Raw genomic sequence first — 25,725 nt, 5'->3', positions numbered from 1 at the left:
GAAGACTTATAACAGAAACCATTTTAATAGGACCAGTTTATGTTCAGGGTATACTTCGGAATTTTACCTTCCATTTAATAAATTTGTAGTTCATTATTATCTAAAATCACACAAGCCATGCCCATTCATCAGCACTGCCACCAACTCAATTCCTAAATGGTGGAGACTTACAAAAAAAGCTCAAAGAATTTTGGGACTTACAGTGGACTCTCAGCTAACTTTCTGAATTGCCTTGTTGCCAGAAAATAATTTAATCCCAAAATGGATCCCCTTGCTATTCACATTCTTCTGAGCCAGCTACTTTCTGCCATCAATTTGAATGTGATTCAGAGAGTACAAAATATTAGCCTAAGGCTGTTTCTCAGACTTAAGAAATATATGAACCCCTTTAAAAAAGAAAAGTTCTCTTGAACATCAAATCCATCCACAAATCCCAAATTGAGAAACACTAATTTAAGAGCCTGAAGTCTCATTCTTTAACAAATATCTTTCAATTGTGAATTATCACTAAAATATATTCTCTTTATAACCTGCATAATACCTTTTAAACATCAAAATAAAAATACAAATTTTAACAATTCATATAGCACTCAAAGACCATCCCCTTAAAATGGACTCTAGTAGCCTAAGGAACCCAGTCTGAGAAACAGTTCCCTATTCAAAACAGAGAGTCTGCTGCCGCACCAATCATGAAATATTCTCTCTCTCCCACATAACTCCACCCTCATGAAAGCACTGTCTTTCATCTTCTACACCCCAACAGCTCTCTTACACCACTCATCTCTTGTCTTTTTTCTTAAATTATAGGATCTTTGAGGTCAGGGTCTGTGCCTGGTTCATCTCTGTATGGATCAGCACAACTTACAGTGACTCACAAAACACCCTGATTATTTGTTGGCTGCATGAATGGGTATGAAGTATATTTCTTTGGCTATCATTTGCTGTCTCAGATTACTTATGTCTTTATTCCCAACCAGTATCATAAATAATCACAAGTTTATACCCTTCAGTTCAATTCCTACAATATGCTTCTAAGGTTTAAAAAACAGTTAACAACAGAGCCAAGTATAGCCTTCTTTTCTCCTCCTCAATATGAAGAAACAACTACTGAGTTTAAGACATCAGATAAAAGTCAGTAAAGGATACAGGTATAAATATCATTACCATCAGTGCTCTTACAGAGCATCTTTATGAAATTTCTTTATAATCAAACTTTCATATGCTGCAATGTATCAAAACTTAGCTGACACAGTGACTTTAAAACCTACATGTTTTTAAGTGGTCAATGAGCCTGGCTGAACCAATAAAATCACAGTATATAAGTAACTGTTTTGTGGATAAGGATCTATAGGACTCTGTGTGCAAAGTGAAATAAAACTCATCAAATACAAATTAAAATAAAATAATGCTTTCTTTTTCTTTCAAAAGCCACAAAGGTTTGGTTTGCATTAAAAGGCCATTAAAAAAGATCAATTTTAAGTTACTATATACTCAAATACGAATGGCTCCTTAGATGCTAATAAAAAACATTATGTGAGCTATTACTTTTAATTCTACCATGATTGTAGCGCCTTTTACAAAAGAAAGTCATTGGCATTGCAGGAAATGTAAAAGCCCAAAAGCTTAAAGCTTTGGATATAAAATTTAGCTAGCTGACTCAAAAACTAGGTCTCTATGTTAGTCACCCTTTACTCAACTTCTATTTATCTTCTTGGGACTTAGATATCTGAGAGGTTCTCTCCCAACTTTGTGCTTTAATTTTACAGAATAAATTAAGATCATACAACTATATCTCTACATTAGACAATATGAGACACTGTCAAAAAAGTTTTTGAATTTTTTTTTTGCAATATTTGTTAGGCTTCATCTAGTTAGAAAAAGTGCAAAACGAAAGCAGTTTTTGTGACACAAAACATTTTTCAATTACATTACAAAGTCTATTATCTCTAGAACTTTATTCATAAAGAAAGAATATTCTGTAGTGGCCTTAAGATGAAAGATGAAACAGTATTACTTTTAAGTTCCCAAGATTCTACTGAATCATTTTTAAAATAGCATAATTTGAAGGTATTTGGGTAGCGATTATAAGAAATGAGGGCTAGATATTATTGATGATGTAATTGTTTACTAAATAGATATATATGATTCAATTGCTTACAATAGTTACAATTACATTAAAGATGCTAAAGAAACAGAAGTCCTAATAAATTATCTTCAGGATAGCCTGTCCTTCACCTACCCTTCTTGTTATTTGAATACTAATTTCTGGACCTACTCTATCAGATACCTGAGGTTATTTCAACTTTAAGTTAAGAGAGTAGTTATAATTAGTTGATGTTATTAGCTATGCTTTTAAAATATGAGGTCAGTCAGTACAGGTGTTCATTAATTTTAAATTACCTAACTTATACGACCATTAGAGCACTTGATACTGAGTCAGATTTTCAACTTAACAGCTTCCTCTAAAGTCAAATACAAAGTAATAAAAGAAGAAATTGACTTTTATTCTAAAATCTGCTCTTTTCATATATAAGGCCATTATACTAAAGACTTCCCTCTTATTTTTCCAAAAATCTTGTGGGCGTGTTGAGTAGCAAAAATTGCATTCCTCTCTCAAAAGAAACTACTTTCCTATGTTATGAACAACAAATCAACAGAGGAAGTTACCATTAACTTGCTTCCTGTTAATTAAAAACCTTCTGGCAATTTAATACAATTACCACACGTTTTTAGTTTTAAAAAGAGAGTTAGGGAGAATAAAGAGAGACTGCTATACAATGGTAAAGCAAGTGTAATTTGGTAACATGGTCATACAGTCATGTGGTCAGAAGCAAGGTTTTTCACTGGGAGAATCTAAATCCTTTCCAAATTACAGTTAAAGAGAAAAGAAAAATAACACCCAAATAGACTTAATAGAAATGTATTACTAAGAAAACTGGATACACAAATACTAAAAGGCAAGGGCTATAAATTCACTATGCCCAATATCAATTTGAGAAAAAAACCCTGTATGTCAGAATCTAAATGCTTCATAATTATCTAGATCATCAAACCTTGAATAACCAACTTCATAATAAAGTAATCTAGGTACCAAAAAACTCTGGCAGTAAGCAAAGGACTTTGTACGAGGGTATAATATCTAAATATGGTATATCAAATAATGAGGGATAAGTCAAGCAACTCATCTAAAAGAATAAGTTCAAATAGCAATTGCACTTGTTCAAATTAATATTGATCATTTTTAATGTGTCAAAAAGAACTCAACATTAAACCTGAACCAGCCTACAGGTATTTTCATTCAAAGGTGAATGCATGTAAAAAAGTGTGTTATACATTTCAATAATGGGCATAAGACCTACTGTTCCAGATAATTACCTATTAACAAACTAATACTTCTATTTTAATTCTGGGTTATTATTCATTGTTTCTAATTGAAATCAGCATCTCTAATCCAACTTAAAAGAACAATTTTGGTCCAAAATCTTACTGAAATATCTCAGTATTTTAAATGAGGAATGTTACTCAATGAAAATCTTAACTTTAATAGAATTTTTTAAAGTCAAGGATTTTTTAAAAACCATCAATTTAATAAGTAATTTTAAAAGTTAAGTGTGCTTCTTTTCTCTAAATTCATACAACTTAGCATTTTTACTTTTTTATAATAGCATATAAGTATCAATTTTCAGGCTGCTTCCCTTTAAATAAAGGCTTGATTAAACCTGACAATTATCTTTATTGTACAATTCTTATTTTTTTAACAGCTCAATCTATGTTTCTAATCTAGAAACTGTAAGAGTTTTTTTTTTTTATTTTGAAGGATCTTTTTAGTGTGTGAGCCTCCCAAACAATAATCATGTATTTATAACAAACTGAACATAATTTTTAGAAATATGTATAAGAATCTGAAGCAAACTTCTAAAAATATAAAAATATCATTTAACATAATAAAGACAGCCTATTTTTAATACTAAAGAAAAATACAACAGGAAGAGAAGAATTTTAAACAATCTACTTAACTTCACCATCTTCCCTGCCAATTTTCAATGTGGTCCATTTTTAAATCAAAATCTACATATCTGAAAAGTTGACTACTTATTAAAATTCTCAATGAATTTAAAAGCACTGCTATAAAACTTCTCTTTGATCCATTCAGCCCCTTAACTAATCAAACAATGAAACAAATATTACAAGACGAAGGCTGACAAAAAATCATAATGAACCTCTCAGATGAGAAACTAATTGGTACTAAGTACACAATGGCTTACATTTAATCCTGTTAATAACCACACAAAAAAAGAAATAAAAGACTCACTTTTCAGTCATCTCTCTGGACCACTGGGCTAAAATAACAGCATGACTAAATCTGACATTGACCCCGTGGCCCTGCTAGAAGTTAAAAGAATTCCTTTGAGTCTTCTGAGGCCTGTTTTCAACTGCTCCAGAAGGGGTGGGCTAGTCATACACACTTGTTAGCCTTCTTTACAGTAACAGGTCAAATTAGAAATGGTCATATACACTGTAATACACACTAGCTCTTTCTTTAGATGTGAAGTCTAAACCTTATACCACCACAAAAAGAACAATGAAATAATAATAGCTGGCTGATAAAATGTCATAGATGGATGAAGTATCACTGAAACAGTAAGAATGTATCCAAGCCAATAATATATTACTGGAAACAAATTTTTAAAACAAATAATCAAATATGTCTAAATTAACAAGAAAGACTGAAACAGACAAAGCACCAAGAATGAATCACTAAACTTCAAAAAAGAAAAATACCATATATAAATTTTCTAGCTTTATCACAAAATAGTTTTCAGCAAGCCTACTGAATTAAAATACACCTAATTCTTTTGTAAGTTTTGTAGGCTTTTGTGACATGAATCCACAAATAACATCCAATGTCAAAATGACATAAATCTGCCTGAAAGAAGTTTACTTTCCCCCTTTCATCCTTTTCAAAACAGTTTATGACTTTCAACAGATATTAGCATCTCACATCGTCCTCTCTAACTAGTGATTTAAAATAACTATGGATATGGTTTTATTCTACTTGACAAGATTTCTCTAGTTCTAATACTAATACTTTTAAATTAAGTATATTTTCTTAGATAAAATAAAATCCCAAGCTTTATTCCTATTTCATAAAGTCCAGTCACTTGAAGTCTAAACAAATCAACCACTAGCATATTTTATGTATTTGCTTCAAGTTTGCAATTTAAAATAAGTACAATTCTGTCAATATTTAAAATTAAAAGGTCTAAATTTTCTACATAATGAAAGCCAATAGATATCCATATAATATTAAGAAATAAAATTATTACACACCAAGACATATTTTGGCTCTATGGTAAAATATCAAAATTAATTTCACATAATTCAATTTCTGCACTCTTACAGACCTTTCGTAGCTTATCATATTAATAAAATCAAAAAATACTATAGTCAAAGAACTATTACTTAACTAAACACGATAACTTAATTGAACATTAGCAACTAGCCTCAAGGCATTGTTTGATTAATTTTGTAAGTTTTAAATTAATTTAAGATAAAGACAAGAGTTAAAATTGTAATACTTACCCACAAACTTGTGAAATATGTCAAAATTTAAATGAACTCTTAGAAAAAGAGAGTTAAAGCACTCCCTGTTTTGAAAATCTACAATGGCGTATAAATCTCCACCTCTCAGGTTAGGTAATATTTTGGGAATAAGGTTTTCTTTCCCCCCAGTTCTTGTTCTGTTTTCACTCTCTATCTTCTCCAATATACAGAATATTATTTTTCAGGAAATAACAACAATCAACTATAACACTGAAACATAAAAACAACCTCAAACTTACCAAACAATAAGAGAACTGCGAAATATTCCACAAATCCCCTATTTAAAGCCCTAACTCAAACTCCACTTCTCTAAAAAGAAAACTCTAAACAGTTTCCACACTGCACAATGTAATTTTACCCTCAATAGCTTACCTTCACAGCATTTTCTGGCCTAAGAAAATATCAAGAATAAAAGTATTTCCATTACACTTTTAAACTTACTATACAGGTTTAGCCATTCAGTTTTAAAAGAATCTTCTACTCACTGCCAAAAGAAGAAAGAGAGAAGGGGAACAAAAAACAAATCCTACAAAACGAGAGTTTCAAATAAGGGCTGGAAAAGGCATCAGGCAATCATGACCTTTAAAAAAAAAAGTTGTCTGACGACTGTCTGTGAAGTTTTTTAATAGCGTGAAAGCACTTCACCAGTTTGTTCTTTCCTTAATAAATTTCAGGTTCGGCTCTATAATGCTCTCCCACTCAAGCCACACACAATAAAACCTGTACCATCAGCTTTAAGAACTAATAACATTTTACATGAACATTTGCTGGTAAAACATCCTAACAGAAGAACTGTGTTATTTTAAAAGCTGCATATTTTCACAATTGGATCACTTTTCAACTCAAGGGAATACGCTGATTTGATAGAAATATATTTTAGAGGTTATTTATGTTTCTCAGTAATTACATATGAACATCAAGTACAAACTTATAAAATATCTTTTAAAATACTAATCAGAATTAGAATGATTTTACAAACTTATGAAGTCTCTATAACTATGATGAAAGAGTAGAAATTCAAAACATTATTTTAATTGCCATAGACAAACAAAAGCTAATTAGACTCTCGGTATACATTTTCTTAGTTTGAAACTCTCATGGTTTTTTAAAGGAAACTGCTTCTTGAGGAGTCTTTTGATAGAAATCAAAATGTGAAATATAATAACTAGAAAATAATTGTTAAAGAAAACAAAATTTCAATAATACTCTTTGTTTCTTGGTAATATCAAATTCTATAAATCAGTTTCATACCCCAGGAGCACTAAAATCACAAGAAAAAAACTACAACTAGCAGACACAGAAAGAAAACTTGCCCTTACCCCAATTCCCAAAGTACTTAACAGAGATTCAGAAAAAGAATTTTAGACACCACACTGTCATGGTGTATAATCAATTAAACAAACAAAAAACCCTAAAATTATGCATATCAAAATTAATCCTTTTTCATCCTATTTATCAACATTCGGAAGTTCTCTTAGCCTATTAGTTAATACTAAATCACATCATTTTTCATGGTATATTATGAAATTATTACAATTTTTAAATACTAAAAAGGACCTTTTTATTATTGTGTATTAATTTAATGAATACAAAATTCAGTTAAATAATGCTGTGTGATGATACCCTCATAAAACAAAAGTAAAACAGAAGTAGCTTTGACCTTATTAATTTGACATTTTAAAGACTTCACCTATTAATGGAAAAATACTTGGGGGAGCTGTTAAGACTAGAGGCCTCTACTTTTACTTTACAACAGTAATGAATTACTCAGTATGTAAATTGCTACAACACTCTACTTAACATTCAGCAGCATAAAGTTGCTTCATAAAACAAAATTCTTCATATTTGAAAAATAAGTATATTCTGCAGGAATAAGGAAACTTTTAAATCTGGTTAAGTTAAAATGTATGTCTCCAATCAAATGTGTATTCATGTCTATTTAAATACGTACACACCATGGACAACAAAAACTGAATGTAAAAAAAAAAAAATCACATAACAGATTACAACTGATTTTCTACGAATATTTTGTGAACATACAATAATATTTAAATTAAAAATTTATAACAGTACTACTCACTGCTAATTAGTATTTCTAGGATTTACTTAGTTCAACTATAACATTTTTATTCCAACAGTAGAGCGACCATGAATAGAAAATTTTGGGGTTAATAACTTTCTATCAATTTCATGCATAAGGCTAACATATCTTTTGAGCTTCTCGATGGCTCAAAAATTAAACTGCTACTGTTATTAGAAAAACAAAACCAAGAACAAAATTAGTTTTTCCCTGCTAGTCCCCATGGATCTAAATCCACACAATAATTCTTCCCAATCTGCAAAACAAAACAAAACAACACACAAATAGATGAGCCAAGGAAGAAAGATCAAAACAAAGAAACAAGTTAAAAAAAAAAAAATCCCCTTTCCTTTTAGCAATCAACAAAATAACAAAAAAGAAAAAGTGAAAAAGTCACCCAGAATATATGACCATGTAAGCATGGGCACTCTTGCAGAAAACCAAGTCTGCAACCCAAAGCCATGGGAAATTTAAATTAGAGCAAATGGCCACAATAGGCAGGGAAATCTGTATAGATAAAAAGAGACTGCTGAGGTTGCAGGTATACTACCACAGATCTTTTGAGATTTCCAAACAAACTTTATTAGTTTTATTAATTTAAAAAAATAATAAATAATAACTACCCATATTATTCATAAAGAAAATTAAGTTTTTCCCCTTAAATCAAAATATACATATGTATGTGATATACCTAAAGGAAGAGAAAGGATCCCCACTACTTGATACTGAGAATCAGCAAATCTGAAATTTGCTTTACACCTCTCTCTCCTTCTATACTTAAATCATGTTAAAGCAATTTAAAAATTTAATGAAAGGAAGAAAAAGTCAGAGATGAGACCCTTCGCTACTGATGTCAACCTAAGTGGTGGCACAATCACACAGCTCAACACAACTCCTCTTAGACTACCCATAAAGAACCATATACCAAAGTTAGTTTAACTAACCAAAACGGCTTGAAAATTAGATGATCTGTGGTACAACCATTAAATTTTATCTGTTAAATCTGATAATAAAGGAAATTTCCCAAACTAGAACATCTCAAACAGAAGAATAAGGGGATTTATACAACAATCAGAGTAGTCACGGTATTAAGAACCAATACAAATATTCCACAACTTAGGACCTGATGGTTTTTACTTGTAACTCCCCTGTGTAGATACACTGAGGTTGAATAATATGAACACATAAAAACCAATCATACTAGATTAAAATAAGAAATCTTTTAGCAATATTTAAGTTATATTTATTCTCTCACAAAATTTATATAATTTCGAAAGCAAACCAAAAGAAGTGGAGTAGATACAGGGTAATGAATAAAGAGCAAAATACTAATTATAGGAGAGTGAGGTGACTTTTCAACAATGAAATTTGATTGGCAATTAAAATCATCCTTCAAAGTAGAAAGTAATGTTGTTTCTAAATAAAACCACTAAATTCATTTTTGTTTAAATCAGACTATTTAACAATAAAAAATGGCTACTGTAATATAAGGAGCAACAAGATTGTGGTTGCATGCCTTTTCTTTAAAGAAAACCTCCTTTCTTCAGTTAAATTTGCGGTTTTCCTTTATGTCCTGAATTCCTCTCACCTGACTTTTCAAAGCATAATTTTTTTAATTATTTTAACAATCTTATTTATCAGCCATAACCAGTCTGTTTCCTACATCTTTAAAATTTCTCATTAACTACAAATATGCAAAGAGTATTGAAAACTTTTCTAGAAATTAGGGCTTTCCCTCCTTAGAGTAGATAATTCTGTTACAGACGCTATTGAGTTACAAAGCAAAATCAAAAGTGACCTACGCACTTCAAGGGAATTGCCAAGAAAACACTTTCTCTCAATGAGTAGTTCTACACAGCCATCCTTTCATCTTGAGGTAATTGTAAGTTGACTATATATTTAGGCAAAAGCAGAAGAGAAGGGTACAAATTTTTTCTCATTATAGAATTAATGCTATCTTCCCTTAAAATGTATTTGTAAAAGATAGGGATAAGAGCAGATACTCTCATGTCCACCATTAACTAATTTTCAAAACTGTAACAAAAGCTGAAATTCTAAGGTAAAATGTCATAGAAGTATAAGGTACACACATTTAGCAGACAAGATCCACTTTTAAATAATCCATTATTAGATTGAATTTATATATGAATCCAAATCTGTATTACAAAAACAATTTTTATACCCAGAATTACATCTCTATCCAGAGCTAATGCTATTAGATCAAGATTCAAAAACTAAAGAACAAGTCAGATCTATTCCTGTAGGTTTTCTTAAGTATATCCATGTAATTTAAAAAGAAAATGTGACCTTACACATGATGGATGCTCAATTAAAATATTTATTTCCTTATTATCAGTAGAATGAACAAGTAACTCAAAAAATGCCAAGAACTTAACCACAACAATAACTTTAATTTGTAACAAAACAAAGATAAACAATGACTGAGAGATTAAAAACTTCTGGCTGAAAAACTTGCTAATCAGTCAACACTTTTACTTCATTAAGTGTTAATAACCAAGAGAATGTTAACAAGAGATTAGTAAATTATCCTGAAATTAAATACAAATTTAGTAAAGTCTTAAAAACAGGATCTACTTAAGAGACATGATAATCTGAGTAGCCTTTACTCTTGCAAGGGAAAAAAACATAAATGTTCTCCATTTCTGTACTTCTTTTGAAAAATGTTGAGTCTAATTATATGTAGTTCATATCAAATTTTACCTTCTGATCATATTATCTATATATAAATTATATTTATCCTCTTAGACAAGTAATCTCTATATGCAACAGATTATAGCAAACAGCTACAGGAAAATTATATTTAAACACTCTTTACCGAGACATCAGGATTCAACTTCCTGTGACAATTAGATAAGAAGGACAATGTTGCTATCTAATTGTATGCTTCACCATTCAAAAAAAAAAAAAGTAGACTTGTAGATAAGATGACTAAGTAATATTTTTTTGGCAACTAAACTAAGTCAGTAGTTCAATAAACATGCTATCTTCTTATTAAGCAGTTTCCAACAAATTTACCATATCTTATATGAACATCAAATCAGTTTCTAAAAGAAATGTCAAGAAAAAAAAATAGTAAAATTTAATTCCCTCCCTAGGTACTTAACGCTATTGAAAAGAAAAGCTACTGTAAATGAACTTAGACTAAAAGTCATAAACTGACTTTGGAAGAACGCATACCTAAGTTGCTGATCAACAGTGAAATCACAGAAATTAGTGACATACAATATCAACATTCCAAAATGTTATTAAAATCCAACCCAAAGCTGCCTTAGCATTTCTGGGATTTCTAATGAGATTTTCAGTCTGCTGAACAATGGCCATAAAAGGCTTTCAAACTTCACTCCATTCACAAGTAAAGTTGAAATTGAACATTTTTATTTCTTCTCTCCCTATGACAACTTCACCATGGAACAGTGAATAACACAGCGCAAGTCATTATGCTAATTAGAAATTAAATAAAAAGATGCCCTCACAATAGTTAAGTGTAAGGTGACATGCTACAACTAGAGACACAGTTCAAAAGCAGCTTTAAGAATTGTGTAGTACAAGCTTACAAAAGCTGAAAACATCAGAGAGGGAGCTCTTTGGTGCTCTCAGTCACTGGAACTCTAGCATGTGGCCATTTTTCAATTATAAGAGAAATTAAACTATACATCAATGAGAAGTATATCAAATAGCAACCCACTCTTAATGACTTATTAGGCCATAAGATCTCTCAAGAAACTGTATTTACAGAAATTAAGCTAACTGGTTATCTGATGAATGCAGAAAGGGGGGAAAATACCACCTTTAAGATTTCAGGGCCATTGAAAGCAAGGTTTAACTTATTAATGTTTCCAAAATAACAGAATGTGCTTCTTTTCTCCATTAAAAGATGGTAAGGAAGAACACAAGCTATAAGAAGCCAAAGTTGTATTTTAAGACATGGCTGTACTTTGAACAACCCTGCATAAAATACACATTTTAAATAGCTGGTCATGTCCTTTGACCAACCCATAGCATCTGGTCCCTCTGAGAGAATTTTTCTATCCGCCATAAAGTTGCATAAAATATCCAATTTTTCTTAAAGGGAAAGAAAAAGCAGACATGAACAAGAAAACAGGTAGAAAACACTGGAACAAAATGACCAAGAAATCTTCCAACAGCATTATGAACATACACAGAACATAAATACCTTTCTCATTTAGGTTGAGGTGGCTTCTAAAAGGACATGTTATTAAAACATTTAATCATACCTAGTCACATACTAAACCATTAATTAAACATTAATGGTACCATACAGTCTTAGGGTTTCCAGCTTTTATTCTTCCTCTTTGCATTTAACCTGAACTTTAAATCCTATCCATTCTTCAAGACTCGGTTCAAAGGGCTACTTCTCAATTCTGTTGCTGTACTTTGCCTATCCACAGTAATCTTTTTAAAAAAGTCTATTACATTCATCTGAAAATGATTATGTACTGTGCCGGGGCATCTCTTATATTTGTAGAAAGGTATTTAACTCTAGTTTTACAGTGAACTTGCCATACTGTCATGCATTTTAAGGTTTTTAAAGGCAGGGACTACATAGCAATTCTCAAATCCCATCACCTTAGTTGTATAGTGACATGTACACTATTAGCATCCAATAAGTAATTATTGGATTAATTTAAAGACTTCAGATTTAGGTTTTAGCTAGTAGATCACAAAATGTCACCAAATCAAATAAAATTTATTGAAATAAAGTGCCATACAAGAGACATGTTGTCCAAAAACAACTTGGGTTCACAAAAACACTTGAAAACTTTTTTGAAAAGCAAGTGGAAGCTATGTGCCCATGCTTGTCACAGTAATAGTAAATTCCTCTTACTTGTCAAAACTCTTCCCAACTATATTAATTTAGTCTATCCATTGTCTCATTTTGGCTTATAAACTTAATGAAATAAAATGTATTATTTTACCAATAAAGGAATTAAGTTACCCAAAGTCACAGCATCAACTGTGGAGCTGTAACAGACCTAGTAGCCACCACTGATTGAGAACCTACGTCCGTTACCTCATTTTAGAAGTAAACTTTAAACTGAGAACTGAGAGAGGGATGATAAGGCATTAGCCAGACAAGGTAGAAACTGATCCAGGCATATGTAAAGACCCAGATCAAATAAAATATGACATATTTGAAAAACTGAAATTCAAATAGGTAACTCACTCTACTCCAATTTTAATTAGTTATCAAGTCTTGGTTGAGTGCCTAATAAATACCAGGGATTCAGCAATTGCCTCTAGATGAGTTTTTCATCCTCTGAAATTATATCCAAAACTTTATATGTATATTTTTTAGGGCTGAAAGTGACTTGACAGAAAAAACAGTTAAAAGACTTACTGTGCTAAATCATTAAAAGCCATAATTTTACTTCAATTTCAAAAGCTGTGATTTTATTTCACTAAAGCCATAATTTCACTTCAGCCTCCTATAGTACTATATAAAGAGCACTACTCTGTACACGAAGGGCGAACTTCAATTAAATTCACCCAAAATTTGCGAGGTATCCACTATGTGCCAAATGCTGACAAACTAAAAGAACAATGCGCCAAACTGTACATACCGAGGGAGTTCTACATTAATGTAAAATTCTACACCATATACTAGGAACTAATAAGGTTTCTTCAACTTTCAAAAATGTTATACTCTTCATTCTTCAAAAGGTAATTTCTTTTAAAATCTGAAACTATGTAATTTTTTGCTAAATCTAAATCTTTCAAAATTACTAAATGAGAACAAAACAAGACCAGGAATACATACACAGCATGATTCTGAAATTGGACTGAGACTATTATACATTTGTTTAAAATACATTTTTAAACTGTAACAAGTATACTATTCATCAACTACATAAAATTACTATTCATTCACTTCCAAAAAGTATTTGTTACATGCCTAATGTGTCCAGCTCAGATAAGTGTAGAAGACACAAAAATAGTCCACAGTCCTAGAAATGAGAAATGTCTTTACATACGACTATGGACTGATCTCCGGTATACACTGTTAACAGAAAAAAAAAAAAAAAAAGGCAGAGCAAAGTGTAGATAATATGCTACTGTTTGTTTCAAGAGGGTGGGTGAATATGAAGTTATATACATATTTGCTTTTTTTTTTAATGTAAGGACAAACCATCAATTTCCTTTTAACAGTTACCCCTAAGAGGAAGAGTGGGAACAAGATGAAGACTGGACAGAAAATAGACTTCTCTCAATATATTTTACCTTGTCTTGTTGATTTGAAATCTTATAAACATTTTACATAATTATGAAACAAACTGAATTTCAAAAGGTAATACTGAAAAATAACATATGAAAAGCAAAATGAAACAAATGAACCTATCTATGCATCTAGTTGACAGCACAGTCACAGGAAGAGAAACCTGCATTTAATCAAGCTTCTGTATCTAACTACCAATTCACAGGAAACAAAGGAACAGTGGAGTATATTAAATATCACAAAATTCAGAGTCAGGAAATTCTAGAGGAGAAACAACCCAGTTAGTATAACAATTAAATTACAAGGAAAAGAAGCGGGGAGGGTATAGCTCAAGTGGTAGAGTGTATGCTTAGCATGCAAGAGGTCCTGGGTTCAATCCCTGGTACCTCCCCTAAAAAAACAAAAATGTAAACCTAATTACCTCCCCCACAAAAGAAAAAAGAAAAAAAATTATAAGGAAAAGAGACAAAACATACAAGGAGATAAAAGAAGAACCTATAGATTAAAGGACACTTATCACCCAATTACAATAAATGGTTCTTATTCAAATAAACTGTAAGGAAAAAAAATTAATTAAACAGGGAAATCTGAAGGCTAACTGATTATTTAATGATAAAAGAATTACTTGTAATTTGTTTAGGTATGATAATGTTTCTTAAAAATAATCTTTATCTTTCAGAAATACATATTGAAATATATAATGTTATGTATATGTATACAAATGAATGAATGAAATGATGTCTGTGATTTGCTTCAAAATAATACAAGGGCATGGAGTTATAGATAAGAAAAGATTGGTCTTAAGTTGACAATCATTGAAGCTAGTTTATGGGACACTGAGTCCACTAAGATTCTGTTTTTGTATACTTTAAAATTTCCATAATAAAAAATTAACAAAGAGTTAACAATTACTCCTAGAGCTAATAATATTTCTTCCCTGTGCAGGAAAATAAGTTGCTGATTATTCCTGTATAATTCCTACAGAACTTATTATCTCTCCCCATCATTTGGCTATCTTATACAATAGTTCTCCCCAAACTTGAGACCCCCTTCACAAATTAAAAAACATGCTGATTTCCTTTGGTGCATCTTTTCTTCAACCAAGAGATCTACCTTTCTAGTATCTAAGAATTGCAAGTCACTCCTACTGGGGTAATAAATAAAAGAAAGTAAAGGATGAGAATTTTAAAAGGAAGACAAATGATAGAGCAGGCATAAAGAAGTCTCAGGAAAGAGTGAAGAAAAGTGAAGGAATGATGACTAGACCCTAGAAATAAACTCCTACCCACCTCAGTAGAGAGAGCTGAGAGCCACATGTAACAGGCACTGAAGGCCTATGCTTTGGTGTGAATGTACTACAAGCAAAGCCCTCATCATAAAGCCGTATGTACTGAGGAAGGCTTGGGTGAGCACACTACCTAACTGCTGCATCCCCAAGGCTTCAACGGATCCTAAGGAAGCTAATCAACAACTTCAAATTAGAAAATCAGAAAAGTACTGAACATTTAGAGAAAGAACAGAAAGGGGAAAAAATGCCTCCCAGTTGTACATTATCTGCCTGATTGTGTATTCTAATTGTGTATTAAAGCAAAACATTTATATATCTCACTGGAACTAAAGTAATGGGAAAGATCCTCACATTTCCACAGAACAAGAGTGGTGCTGCACTCATTACTACAAATTTAACAACAGTAAATGGAAAATATGGATGCACTTACATAGTCCTTCATACTTTCATGTACTACCTCAAATTCACTAATCCCATTTTTTATTAAGTGTTAAGTTTTCAACCGTATCTATTCCCAAGATTTTAAGGGACTTAACTCCCATGGTTAAAAGGAGGGTTCCATAAATTACTTGAGCTTCTTATTATATTTCGTCTCTTCAATGAAACACTAAGCCACTTAAGGCTAAAACTATGTCTTTTACTACTTTAAATCCCTTCTATGTATTCTGCATGGAGTAGATGCTAACTAAATGTTTGGTCATTTAACATTTAACGAAAAACAAAGTAATATACACAGCAAAGAATTACTCCAAATATTATAATAAGGCTTCTGAGGAAAAGACCTGCCTTCAACAGGTTGCTAATCACTTCTATCGTATTGATATTTCAAATATGCCACAGTTCGAGGGGTTTGGAAAGGAAGAGGAACAGTACACAAAATCATTATTGTTGCTGTTTAACAATCATCATCATTTCAAAAGTATGCCAGAATTTCCACAAACTTCCACTGATGTGAAAATATCTTCTCTCTAAAGACTATTATACAAACTGAGCCAGATCTACCCCCAGACCTATTTATGAATAGGATAATAATGATTAGAAAGTAACAACACACTCAAATAGGCATCAGTACTGAATATATTGCTTATTAACTGGAAAGAAATAGGATTATGGCATTGGCAGGTCAAGGAAACAAAATAGGGGATATATATTTGAATATTTGTAAGTTTGTAAGAGTCAAGCAAGTTAATTTGCAGAATTGCACAATTTGTTCAATTTGACTAGAACAAAAAACAGTAAGGAAAAATTTCCACATGGATAGTAGGAACATACACTGAATGTCTGGAATCAAGAATTACTTGTAATTACTTAGGTCTTGAATCAAATATTTTTACCAACATTGCAGGAAAAAAGTGAAACAAATTTATACATTACATACACATGAAACTCAAAAGAAATATATACCTATAAGAATGAACTAGTTTCTAAAAACTTAAATGGATGAAAACATATAAGGAAAATCTGATGCAAAAAAAGCCATTCCAAAAAAACATAAGCCAACAGAAGCAACAACTATAAAAAAACAAATACTAGAAAAAAAGCTAAGAAATAACAAAGAGTGTACTAGTAAATCAAACTGAAATGTGCAACATGATAAGTCATATAAAAACCACTGCAGTTAGTTGGAACCCTCATACATTACCGGTGGGGTGGGGTATAATGGTGCAACCACTGCGGAAAAGTTTTGCAATTCCTCAAAAACTGAAATACAGAAATGCCAGAATCCCATTCCTAGTTTATACCCAAAAGAATACCCAAAACAAGATTCAAATAAATACTTGTACATGAATGTTCACAGCAGCACTATTCACAACAGCCAAAAGGTAGAAAGAACACAAATGTCCATCAACAGATGAATGGATAAACAAAATGTATATACAGACAATGGAGTATTATTCAGCCTTAAAAAGGAATGAAGTACTGATACATGCTACAATATGCATAAGCCTCCAAAACATTATACTAACTGAAAGAAGCCAGACACAAAAGGTCACATATTGAATGATTCTATTTACATGAAATATCTAGAATAGGTAAACCCTAAGAGACAGAAAGCAGATTTGTGGTTGTCAGGGTCTGGGGCAGGAGGGAATAAGGAGTAACTGTTCAATGGGTACAAGGTTACCTTGGGATGTGGTGAAAATGTTTTGGGGTTTTCCTTGGTTGTGATGAAAATGTTCTGGAACTAGAGGAGCTAATAGTTCTATAACATTGTGAATATCCTAAATGTCACCAAATTGAACCTTCAAAATGGTTAATCTTATGTTAATTTCACCTCAATAAAAATACAAATACCATAAACACAAATATCCCACCCCCAACCCAAATGCAGTTCAAGAATAGCCATATTTCTTATTGTGTTTATACTGTAAAATACTAAAATTGTTTTCCAGAGACTTCTCTACATACCTGATTACCAGCTTCCTTTTCTTCATTCCTAAAAGACATACCTAAGTCCATCAGTCCCTTACCTCTAGAATTCTCAATTCCATATGGCTCTCCTACCTTTTATCCGATTCTCACCAGCCCTCTTCAATTCCCTTTCATTTTGCCCTGAGAAACCCTAGTTCTATTGTAAGCCACCATCCAGTTAACCTGCTCCTCTTTCTGTGGAAAGATAAGCTTTCTTTTAAATTCATCAAGTTTTTCAGTATGTAAATTTGAAATGACAATGAGATACCCAAATGGAAATATTCAGCATGGTGGACATGGAGAACTTAAATTCAAGAAAAGTGGTTGATCATTATGAACACATTAGTATTTGATAAAACTAGGTGTCACGTTAAGGGAAGGCAATTTAGAGAAAGAATAGGCTAACTGCTTGTTTTGACCTTCTGTAATGTTTTGCAAAACTGTGGATCATTTGGTTTCTGTCATCTTGCCCCAGGTATTACTGGGAAAAGTTATAAAATCCTTCAAAGTGAGTTCATTACAAGTTCATACTGTTTCCATTTTGATTGAATACTACTTCTAAGCAATCTTTTTATTCTCTTATTGTTGACTCGTTAGTGCAATGATTTCAGCCTAGGAGCTTCAGACTCCTGAGGAGCTGTAGAATCAACCCAATGTGTAGCCAGAGGGATGCATTAATTATATAAGGACATATATGTGGGAGACAGGCCTTATATTTTTCAAATGTGCAGACAATGCTGTGGTTAATAAAATACAAAGTCACACATGAGAGTACTGGTTAGTTTTTTGCTAATATGTATTTTTTCAATTAACAAATACTAAAAATATAACCTTAGTCACCTGGTGGGTCTACAAATTGTTCTAAAGTTAAAGAGGTTGTCATCTTCAAAATATTGGGAACCACACCTAAGACTACTCCTTGTAGCACCTAAGCTTCTAAGTATCCCCTGCCCACTTCCACTTTCATTTTCCCAAGAAAATCAAACACATCCTCACAAATTCCCTCATCTGCCTCAATCCACCTGAATTTATTCTTTCTTCTCTACCTCTATAAATATTTGGTAATTTAGCAATTAAATGCCTCCTTCCTTCTAAGACTAACTCAGACACATATACCTGATCCCATCTCTTACTTACCTCTGCCACCCCAATCCATCAAATGGGTTTAATCTTGCCTTCAAAAGGTTTTCCCCTTCTACTTAAAAACATTATCAAATCTCTTATTCTGACAAAAACTTTACTTGATTCTGCTCTATTTTCTAGCTACTATTCTATTTATTTTCTTCCTTTTGCTGTCAGATCCTCAGAGCTGGCTTATCACAGCCTGAGCCAGACATCAATTTTGTAAATAAGATTCTGCTGAAATAGCCATCCCATTTCTTCAGGTATCATGCTGCTTTCCTACAACAAGGGCAGTTAAGTAGTTAGGAGATCCTATGGCCTCGAAACCTAAAAATATTTCATCTGGCTCCTTAAAAAAAAACTTTGTCAACCTCTGGGGCTCCAAAGCATTATCTATATTCAACACCACCAATTCCTCTGAGGACAGGTGAGGACAGTTAAACATTTGGGAGCACCAGTAAAGTACCATAAGGGCATTTCAAGACCATCAATTTTACAACAATGTACAGGGAAGATATAAAAGAAAACCATTTAGGATAAACCATTTGCATTCTTTCCTACAGCCTACTGTAGACTTACAGCTTTTCATAGTTTCCTACCTCACAAACTATGAAGTTTCTAAAAATCTTAACACTAATTCCATATCTTCTGTGTACCAGGCATTCTGCGTGCTTGCTATCTGGCTAACTCCTAGTAAGCAAATCAATTAGGAAGAGGCAGAACCAACAGTGTTGGCAAATGAGAGCACAGGGCCAATGTCAGAGGTGGATGGAGTACTCACCTGTGGTACCAAGCAGAGAGAGAGGGGAACTAAGATTTCAGGTCCAGAAATGGCTCTAGCCAAACAGAGGAAGCAGTTATGAATTTGCTTACAGCAGAAGCAGAGTGTCTTTGATATTGTGACATACTCTTTCTGACGTTCAGACAGACCACCATTAAAGTAGCCATTGGTAAAAGAGTCTCATGAGAAACAAGCCAAAAAACAAGACCAAAAGGTGAGGAATTAAATGGAGCAGACCCTATTGGTCTTTTGTCTCCAAAAAGCAGTCTTCCTTATTAAAGATGATACTACTTTTCAAAATGGCCAATATGATACTAACCTTCATTAACAGACTTTTCACATCCCACAAGATTGAGAAGGATATCATCATCTTTATCATCAACTTCACATCCCAGCAACATCCAGCTTTCAACGTTTTCGCTTTCTGAAATGGTACTCTCCTCCTCTTCACTTGAACTGACCTCTATAATCATGACCTCTTGGATTGTACCTGATCGCTCTCCAGGTTTAGTCTTCTCGATATCCCTCTTGCACTTCTTATCTGCCATCTCATTAGAATGAAGAGAAGCAGAAGGACCTTGGGTCTTTTCTTTTGTGTGAACTCTAAAATTCTTTCTTTTACATTTGTAAATACTATCTTCATCAGACAGTGTGATGACGTCTGACCCATCTGATAGCTGGATGACCTCACTATCTGAAAGGATAATTAAGCTCTTCTGATTTGGCTTACTACTGAATGATTCAGAATTCCCAGAGTTCTTCTCTTCATGTTCTTCCTCCATGATGACATCATCAAGATCTTGGGCATAATGAACTTGGCTGTAGAGCTGAAATTCCACCTCACTATCAACACTCAGTTCACTAGATGATTCTTCACGATAAAGGTCATCTTCATATGCTTCTATAGTCTCATAACCACCAAACATCATGGAAAGTCAGTAATCTTGATGCTGTAAAAGAGAAAGTGATAAAAAGAATATATTTTAACAGCTCAGATCATGCCTGCTTAGTGCATAATGATGTCACCTCTTAATTTCTATGAAGGCCATCATTTTTCTCAATGATATATTAAAATACCTTTTTCTCTCAAAGTAGTACCACTTCTCAAGGATTTCTAAATTGTTATGACCTACTCTAATAATGCCCACCCCTCCCATATGACAATTACTACCAACAAGTTGAGTTATAGTTATTAATGGAAATGTCATATTTCACAAGTATGTTGAAAAGGAAAAATAGAGTGAGATCTCCTGTTTCAGACACCTAACACTTCCCCAAAGTGTTAAAAATCACAAAAATACTTTAAGTCATTCGCACTACTGTTCCATCCATTCTTCATCTTTTCCCTGGTTCTGTATCTCACCTTTTTAGGTATACATTCTCAGACAGGAATTTTACTTCAACTATGACTAAAATCCACAAAAGGACACAATTATCATATTTACTGTTTGGATGTAGTTTTTTTATTCTCAGTTAAAAAAATTAATCTCATAGCCTTCTGATCCTTGACCAAAAGAATACATAAAAACACCTGATAAACCTAGCTACTTCTCTACTAGCTATAAAGATGTGTATAAAATACAAACTAATCACCTAAAATTGAGGTAAAACTCGCTTTCGGCGCACTTTACTTTCTTACTATGAGCATATTAAATCCCACTCATCCTTCAACTCAGTTTAAATGTCACTTCCTCATGGAAGCTTTCCTTGACCCACCATACTAAACTGTCAACCCTTTATAGTTTCCACAGCACTTTATACATTTCATAACATTCACATTTCTAATTACTAATGCAATGTAAATCTCCCACAAACACAAATCACATACCCTAGGAGGGCAGGAACTATATGCACTTTGTTAAACAATGGATTCCCAAAGCCAAGCAGAGTAAAGAGTATTCTGCAGGATCTCTACAGATGTCTGTTGAATTAATGAATGAATAAATGAACAGTTTCATCAAACATTTGTTCTTCAGTTCTAATAAATCTAATATGTGCCTAAAATATGGAAGTTATGATGAGATGAATTTTGTAGTTGTCTCCAACTACTCTGAATAGCCTCATATCATCAACCAAAAATCTACACAGGTGTTTCAATTAAGTACTGATGGAATATTGATCAAGATAAGAACTCTGGGGGAAAAAAACACTTATTTTTGTTAAAAAAAAAATCTGGAACAGTCTAGAGGACAATAACAATGACAATTTATTCTTTCCACTCTACTTTTAGCTATACAGATATAATTTAGAAAGGCTAATTGTTTTCTTAGTTTACCAATTCTCTGCCCAAAATGTCCAGGTACTTTTGATGACAGAAGCTACTGTCTCCAAGAATCAAATGAACAGGAACCAAAAAATGTACTACACTCATGCTGGAGTTTCTTGTTTTACAGAAATAAAGAAACCAACTTTTGCTGTACACCTTAAACTTATACAGTGTTATACATCAATTATATCTCAGTAAAGCTGGTTGGGGAAAAGATGATTAAGTTCTGAGTTAACAATGTACTGTATACTTGAGATCTACTGAGAAGATTAATTTTAAATAATCTAACAACAACAAAAAAAGATAAATATGTGAGGGGACAGATGTGTTAACTAAACTTAATACAGTAACCATTTCACAAAATATACATATTTTAAATCACGTTGTACACCTTAAACTTACACAGTGTCATTTACCAATATATCTCAATAAAGGTAGGGGGGAAAGCCCCAACATTTAGTGTCTTTTTTCTTTCTAAAAGGTATAAGATATCTATTCCCTTTTTGCAAATGTCCTTCAGGTTGCTATGCTGTTGTTGTCATACAAGTTGAATGTGGCTGTCTGAATAATAATGCTCATATCATTTATCAGTTTATATTGAAATGTTAGCCTCAGAGGAATTCAAATAAAAGATGAATCCTTTCCTTTTTATTTAATAGGTAAATTAATTCTAAAAGAAGTCAAAGGAATTATGCTTCCTTCAAAATCCTCACTGGACCCAACCTGAGGATCCAGTGTGGACTTAAGATAAAACATAATTCCAGTGCAGCACAGAAAAAATTAAAGAGCTAAATTACAGAGTTACAAATTTGTACTACTCTTGGAGCCATCCCAAAGGAAAGGGATTAAGAATAGAGCCATAGGCACACCTGTGAATATATGCCAAAAATAAACTACAGAAATAAAATAAAAACTGACTTCCTCGGGCCTAAGGGTTTATCTCTTTCCCTGAAATGTAGAAAAATGAATTTAACAATTTAGCCCCTATGGCCTTTAAGAGGATTTTGTACCTTCTGTACTTGAAAATTGTGCTCAGCATAACCTGCTCTTCTATTTATGTAGCTTATGTATGCCAGAGTTAAGGTTTGCCTGAGGCTGTTTTGGTTTATGTTACTACTTTAATTATATTCAAGTGCATTTAATTTACTTTTTAATGTACACTAAGAGGACGAATATGAAAAAAGTATATACAAATGTGTATATATATATATGTCTTGATTCAGAAGGATTTCTCAGCTTTTTGATCATTGTACACAATTCTCAAGGATACTTAGCTAAGTAATATAAAGCCCCTATGGAAGTCACGAAATTTTAAATCTGGAAGAGACCTTTCAGATTATCTCATAAAACCTTCTCAATTTATATATAAGGAAACTGAGGTACAAAGAGATAAGGAGGTCTATCCAAAATTATTTAGCTGGTTAGGAACATAGCTAAAACTGAGTCATATTTCACTGACTACTCAGACAAGTATTCACTAAGATTTTTTAAAAATTAATAATTTCAAATAAAGATTTTTTAAAAACCTCCCTTCAAAGATATATTTGCGTTGGTTCTAACACCTAAATTTACCTCACAAATATCCATTTTACTTCCCAGTGGAATATAAAAACTGTGAAAGGTATTTTAATTGGAAAGAAAAGCATAACATTTGAACTCGTCAGTCTACATCCAAGAGCCTCCCAAAGACTCTTTGGTACCCAAAGACTATAGCAATCCCATGACCAAAAAAGATGGCTCTTACATAGGAACTTAAAATATCAGTTTGGGACTAAAACTTATCTGAAGAATTTAAATGGCTTAACAAACATAAAACAGCTATAGAGAATAACTGTAAAGGCTCTCACCATTCAAAAGTGGGAGCAATATTCATTCACTGTTCTTAAACTAGACAACTTAAGGCTTATTTAAGCTTCCAGATTTTACTATACAATCTTTAAAACCAATACTTCTGCTCAGTCTATCAACTGATCATTCCAGACGTTTTGCTCTTGTCTTCAATGACTTTAAGCCTAGATGTTTCTTCTTGATGAGATGGTTATTCATCTCAAGGAGATTTAAATCAAATTCACAGCTTGATTTTAAGCCACGTTTTCATTAAAACGTGATTAATAGTTTAATTTCAACGAAAAATTACTCATAGTGAGTTATCCTGACAGTAACAGATTTGAAACACCGTTGTCTCTAGTGTTAAAATTTCTGTCCACTCTTCAAATGTGACTTTCACTTTGAAGTAAATCTGTGATAGCGAATCCAAATGTGTGAAACAATGGTCAATATAGAAAGAGGAAGACAGAATACAAGTTGTTGATGGGAGAAAATTGTGTTAAATTTATTCAGACAAGTCCAGTTGTTCTTGATATAAAGTCTTCTTATGATAACTAATCCTATTTCAAAACACTTTCTTCATCTTTCCCTCAGACCTTTTTCATTTTGCTACGTAGTATTTTATCCTTGTAACTATTTTACAGCCCTCACTTCCACTTCTTCCTCAGTTCATTCCCCACCCTCAGATTCTCATGAAAACTGCGGCAGTGAACTGTCCCCTAAGCACAATACCTGTCTAAAATATACATATAGCCTAAGTATTCAAAACACAAAGTCAAGAGTTTTGGGAGGGACCTGAAAGTCATTAAATTGAACGCTCATTTTATACATAAGAGAAATGGGCTCTGAGACATTTGTTTAGCCACTGGGTCTAAAAGATCTCCTAATTCAACCCTGTAATGTGAAATTAAGGTAAGTTCAGCCTGAAGAGATTTCTACAATCACCGGCGCGAGTCGGTGGTGGAGCCGCGTCTAGAACTCGGGCCTGCTGACTCTCACCCAGTCAATTCACTATATCCGCAGCTCTTAAAGTTGAAGTTAACAGCCGGCTCTCATGAGGTGAGGGATAACACAGTCCAAGTCTCCCTGTTTTACATGCGGGAAGGGGCTCATGTCCCGAAATTTTTCTGGTCCCACAGCTGCAGCTATTGCTTGTGACAGCTGAGGCTGAAGCTAGCCCAGGACTGTTCCGTCCTCAAAGGCCGAGCTCCCTTTGCGTTTAGCTGACTGACCGGCTTCCCTAAAAGACAAGGGAATCTTAGGGACGGGGGGAGGTAAAATAGGAAGAAACGGCACTCCCATCGAGGCCATGGGCGCCCAGACCTTTCTGAACCACCACCTCAGGCCTTGGAAGAGCAGGCAGAAGAGGACACCCCAGCGAGTCAGCCGAGTCGCGTGCGGCAGAACTCGACTTGAGAGGCCACCAGCCGAGTCCCACTACAAGTGAGGAACGGGGAATGCGGAGGCCGGCGAAGGGACACGCGCTAGTTCCACAGCCCAGAGGGCGAGGCGGAAGGGAGGCAGGGGTATCCCGGCCGCGGACGGCTCGGGTCCATCACACATACTCACTGCCGCGGCTGCGACCAGGAAGCACCAACCAGGAACCAAAACGCGTAAAGGGACGGGGAGGGGCGAGGACAAATGAGGTAAGGAAAGCGCGTCCGCGCGGACCCGGGAGGAGGGAAGGCACTTCCGGGGAAAACACAACTCCCGGGAGTCGTCTTCCGTCCCCGCCCACCCGCCGGACCTTCCAAGCGCATGCGTAGTAACTGTTAACCCTTTCCCTTCCCTGCTGATAATCTTTTGGTTCACCTTTCTTGCTTTGCTCTTTCACCTCCACAGCTTGTTTCAGAGACCCTAGGGCACACCATATTTGAATGACTTGCACGGTAGAGATGCTACTTATCGAGCGAAACCGGGGAGGGCTAACACCTTTCTGTGCCCGCAAAAAAAAAACTACATCTCCCACGATGCTTCAGGGTGGCTCCTAGGCCGGGCTCCGCCTCCTTGCTTGACCTCTGGGGACACTCCCCAAGTGCCACGTGGCGCGGGAGCTGAGCCGTAACCCCGGTAGGGGACGAGGGCCGGT

The 25,725-nt window shown here is 33.7% G+C and overlaps 1 protein-coding gene across 4 annotated transcripts in view; it reads right to left on the bottom strand.

Moving 5' to 3' along the window:
- The window catches only part of ZCCHC7 (zinc finger CCHC-type containing 7), a 207,913-nt gene extending 182,586 nt beyond the window's left edge, over nt 1–25,327 (bottom strand). For 2 of the 4 annotated variants that reach the window (XR_001366452.2, XM_006187794.3), the window contains exons 1-2: nt 25,206–25,324; nt 19,863–20,493 (exon numbers count right to left, since the gene is read on the bottom strand). Coding sequence is in view for 3 of the 4 variants with exons in the window: in XM_006187794.3 (XP_006187856.1) it covers nt 19,863–20,472 (610 nt within the window). In the remaining variant the exon portion in view is untranslated. The other 2 variants (XM_006187795.3, XM_032478001.1) reach the window with 2 other exon arrangements.
- Nucleotides 25,328–25,725: the final 398 nt, after the last annotated feature.

This window comes from Camelus ferus, chromosome 4 (genome assembly GCF_009834535.1).
Source record: "Camelus ferus isolate YT-003-E chromosome 4, BCGSAC_Cfer_1.0, whole genome shotgun sequence".
Classification (NCBI taxonomy): Eukaryota; Metazoa; Chordata; class Mammalia; order Artiodactyla; family Camelidae; genus Camelus; species Camelus ferus.
Note: the sequence above shows the minus strand (reverse complement) of the source record. Positions and strands in the feature narration are given on the sequence as shown.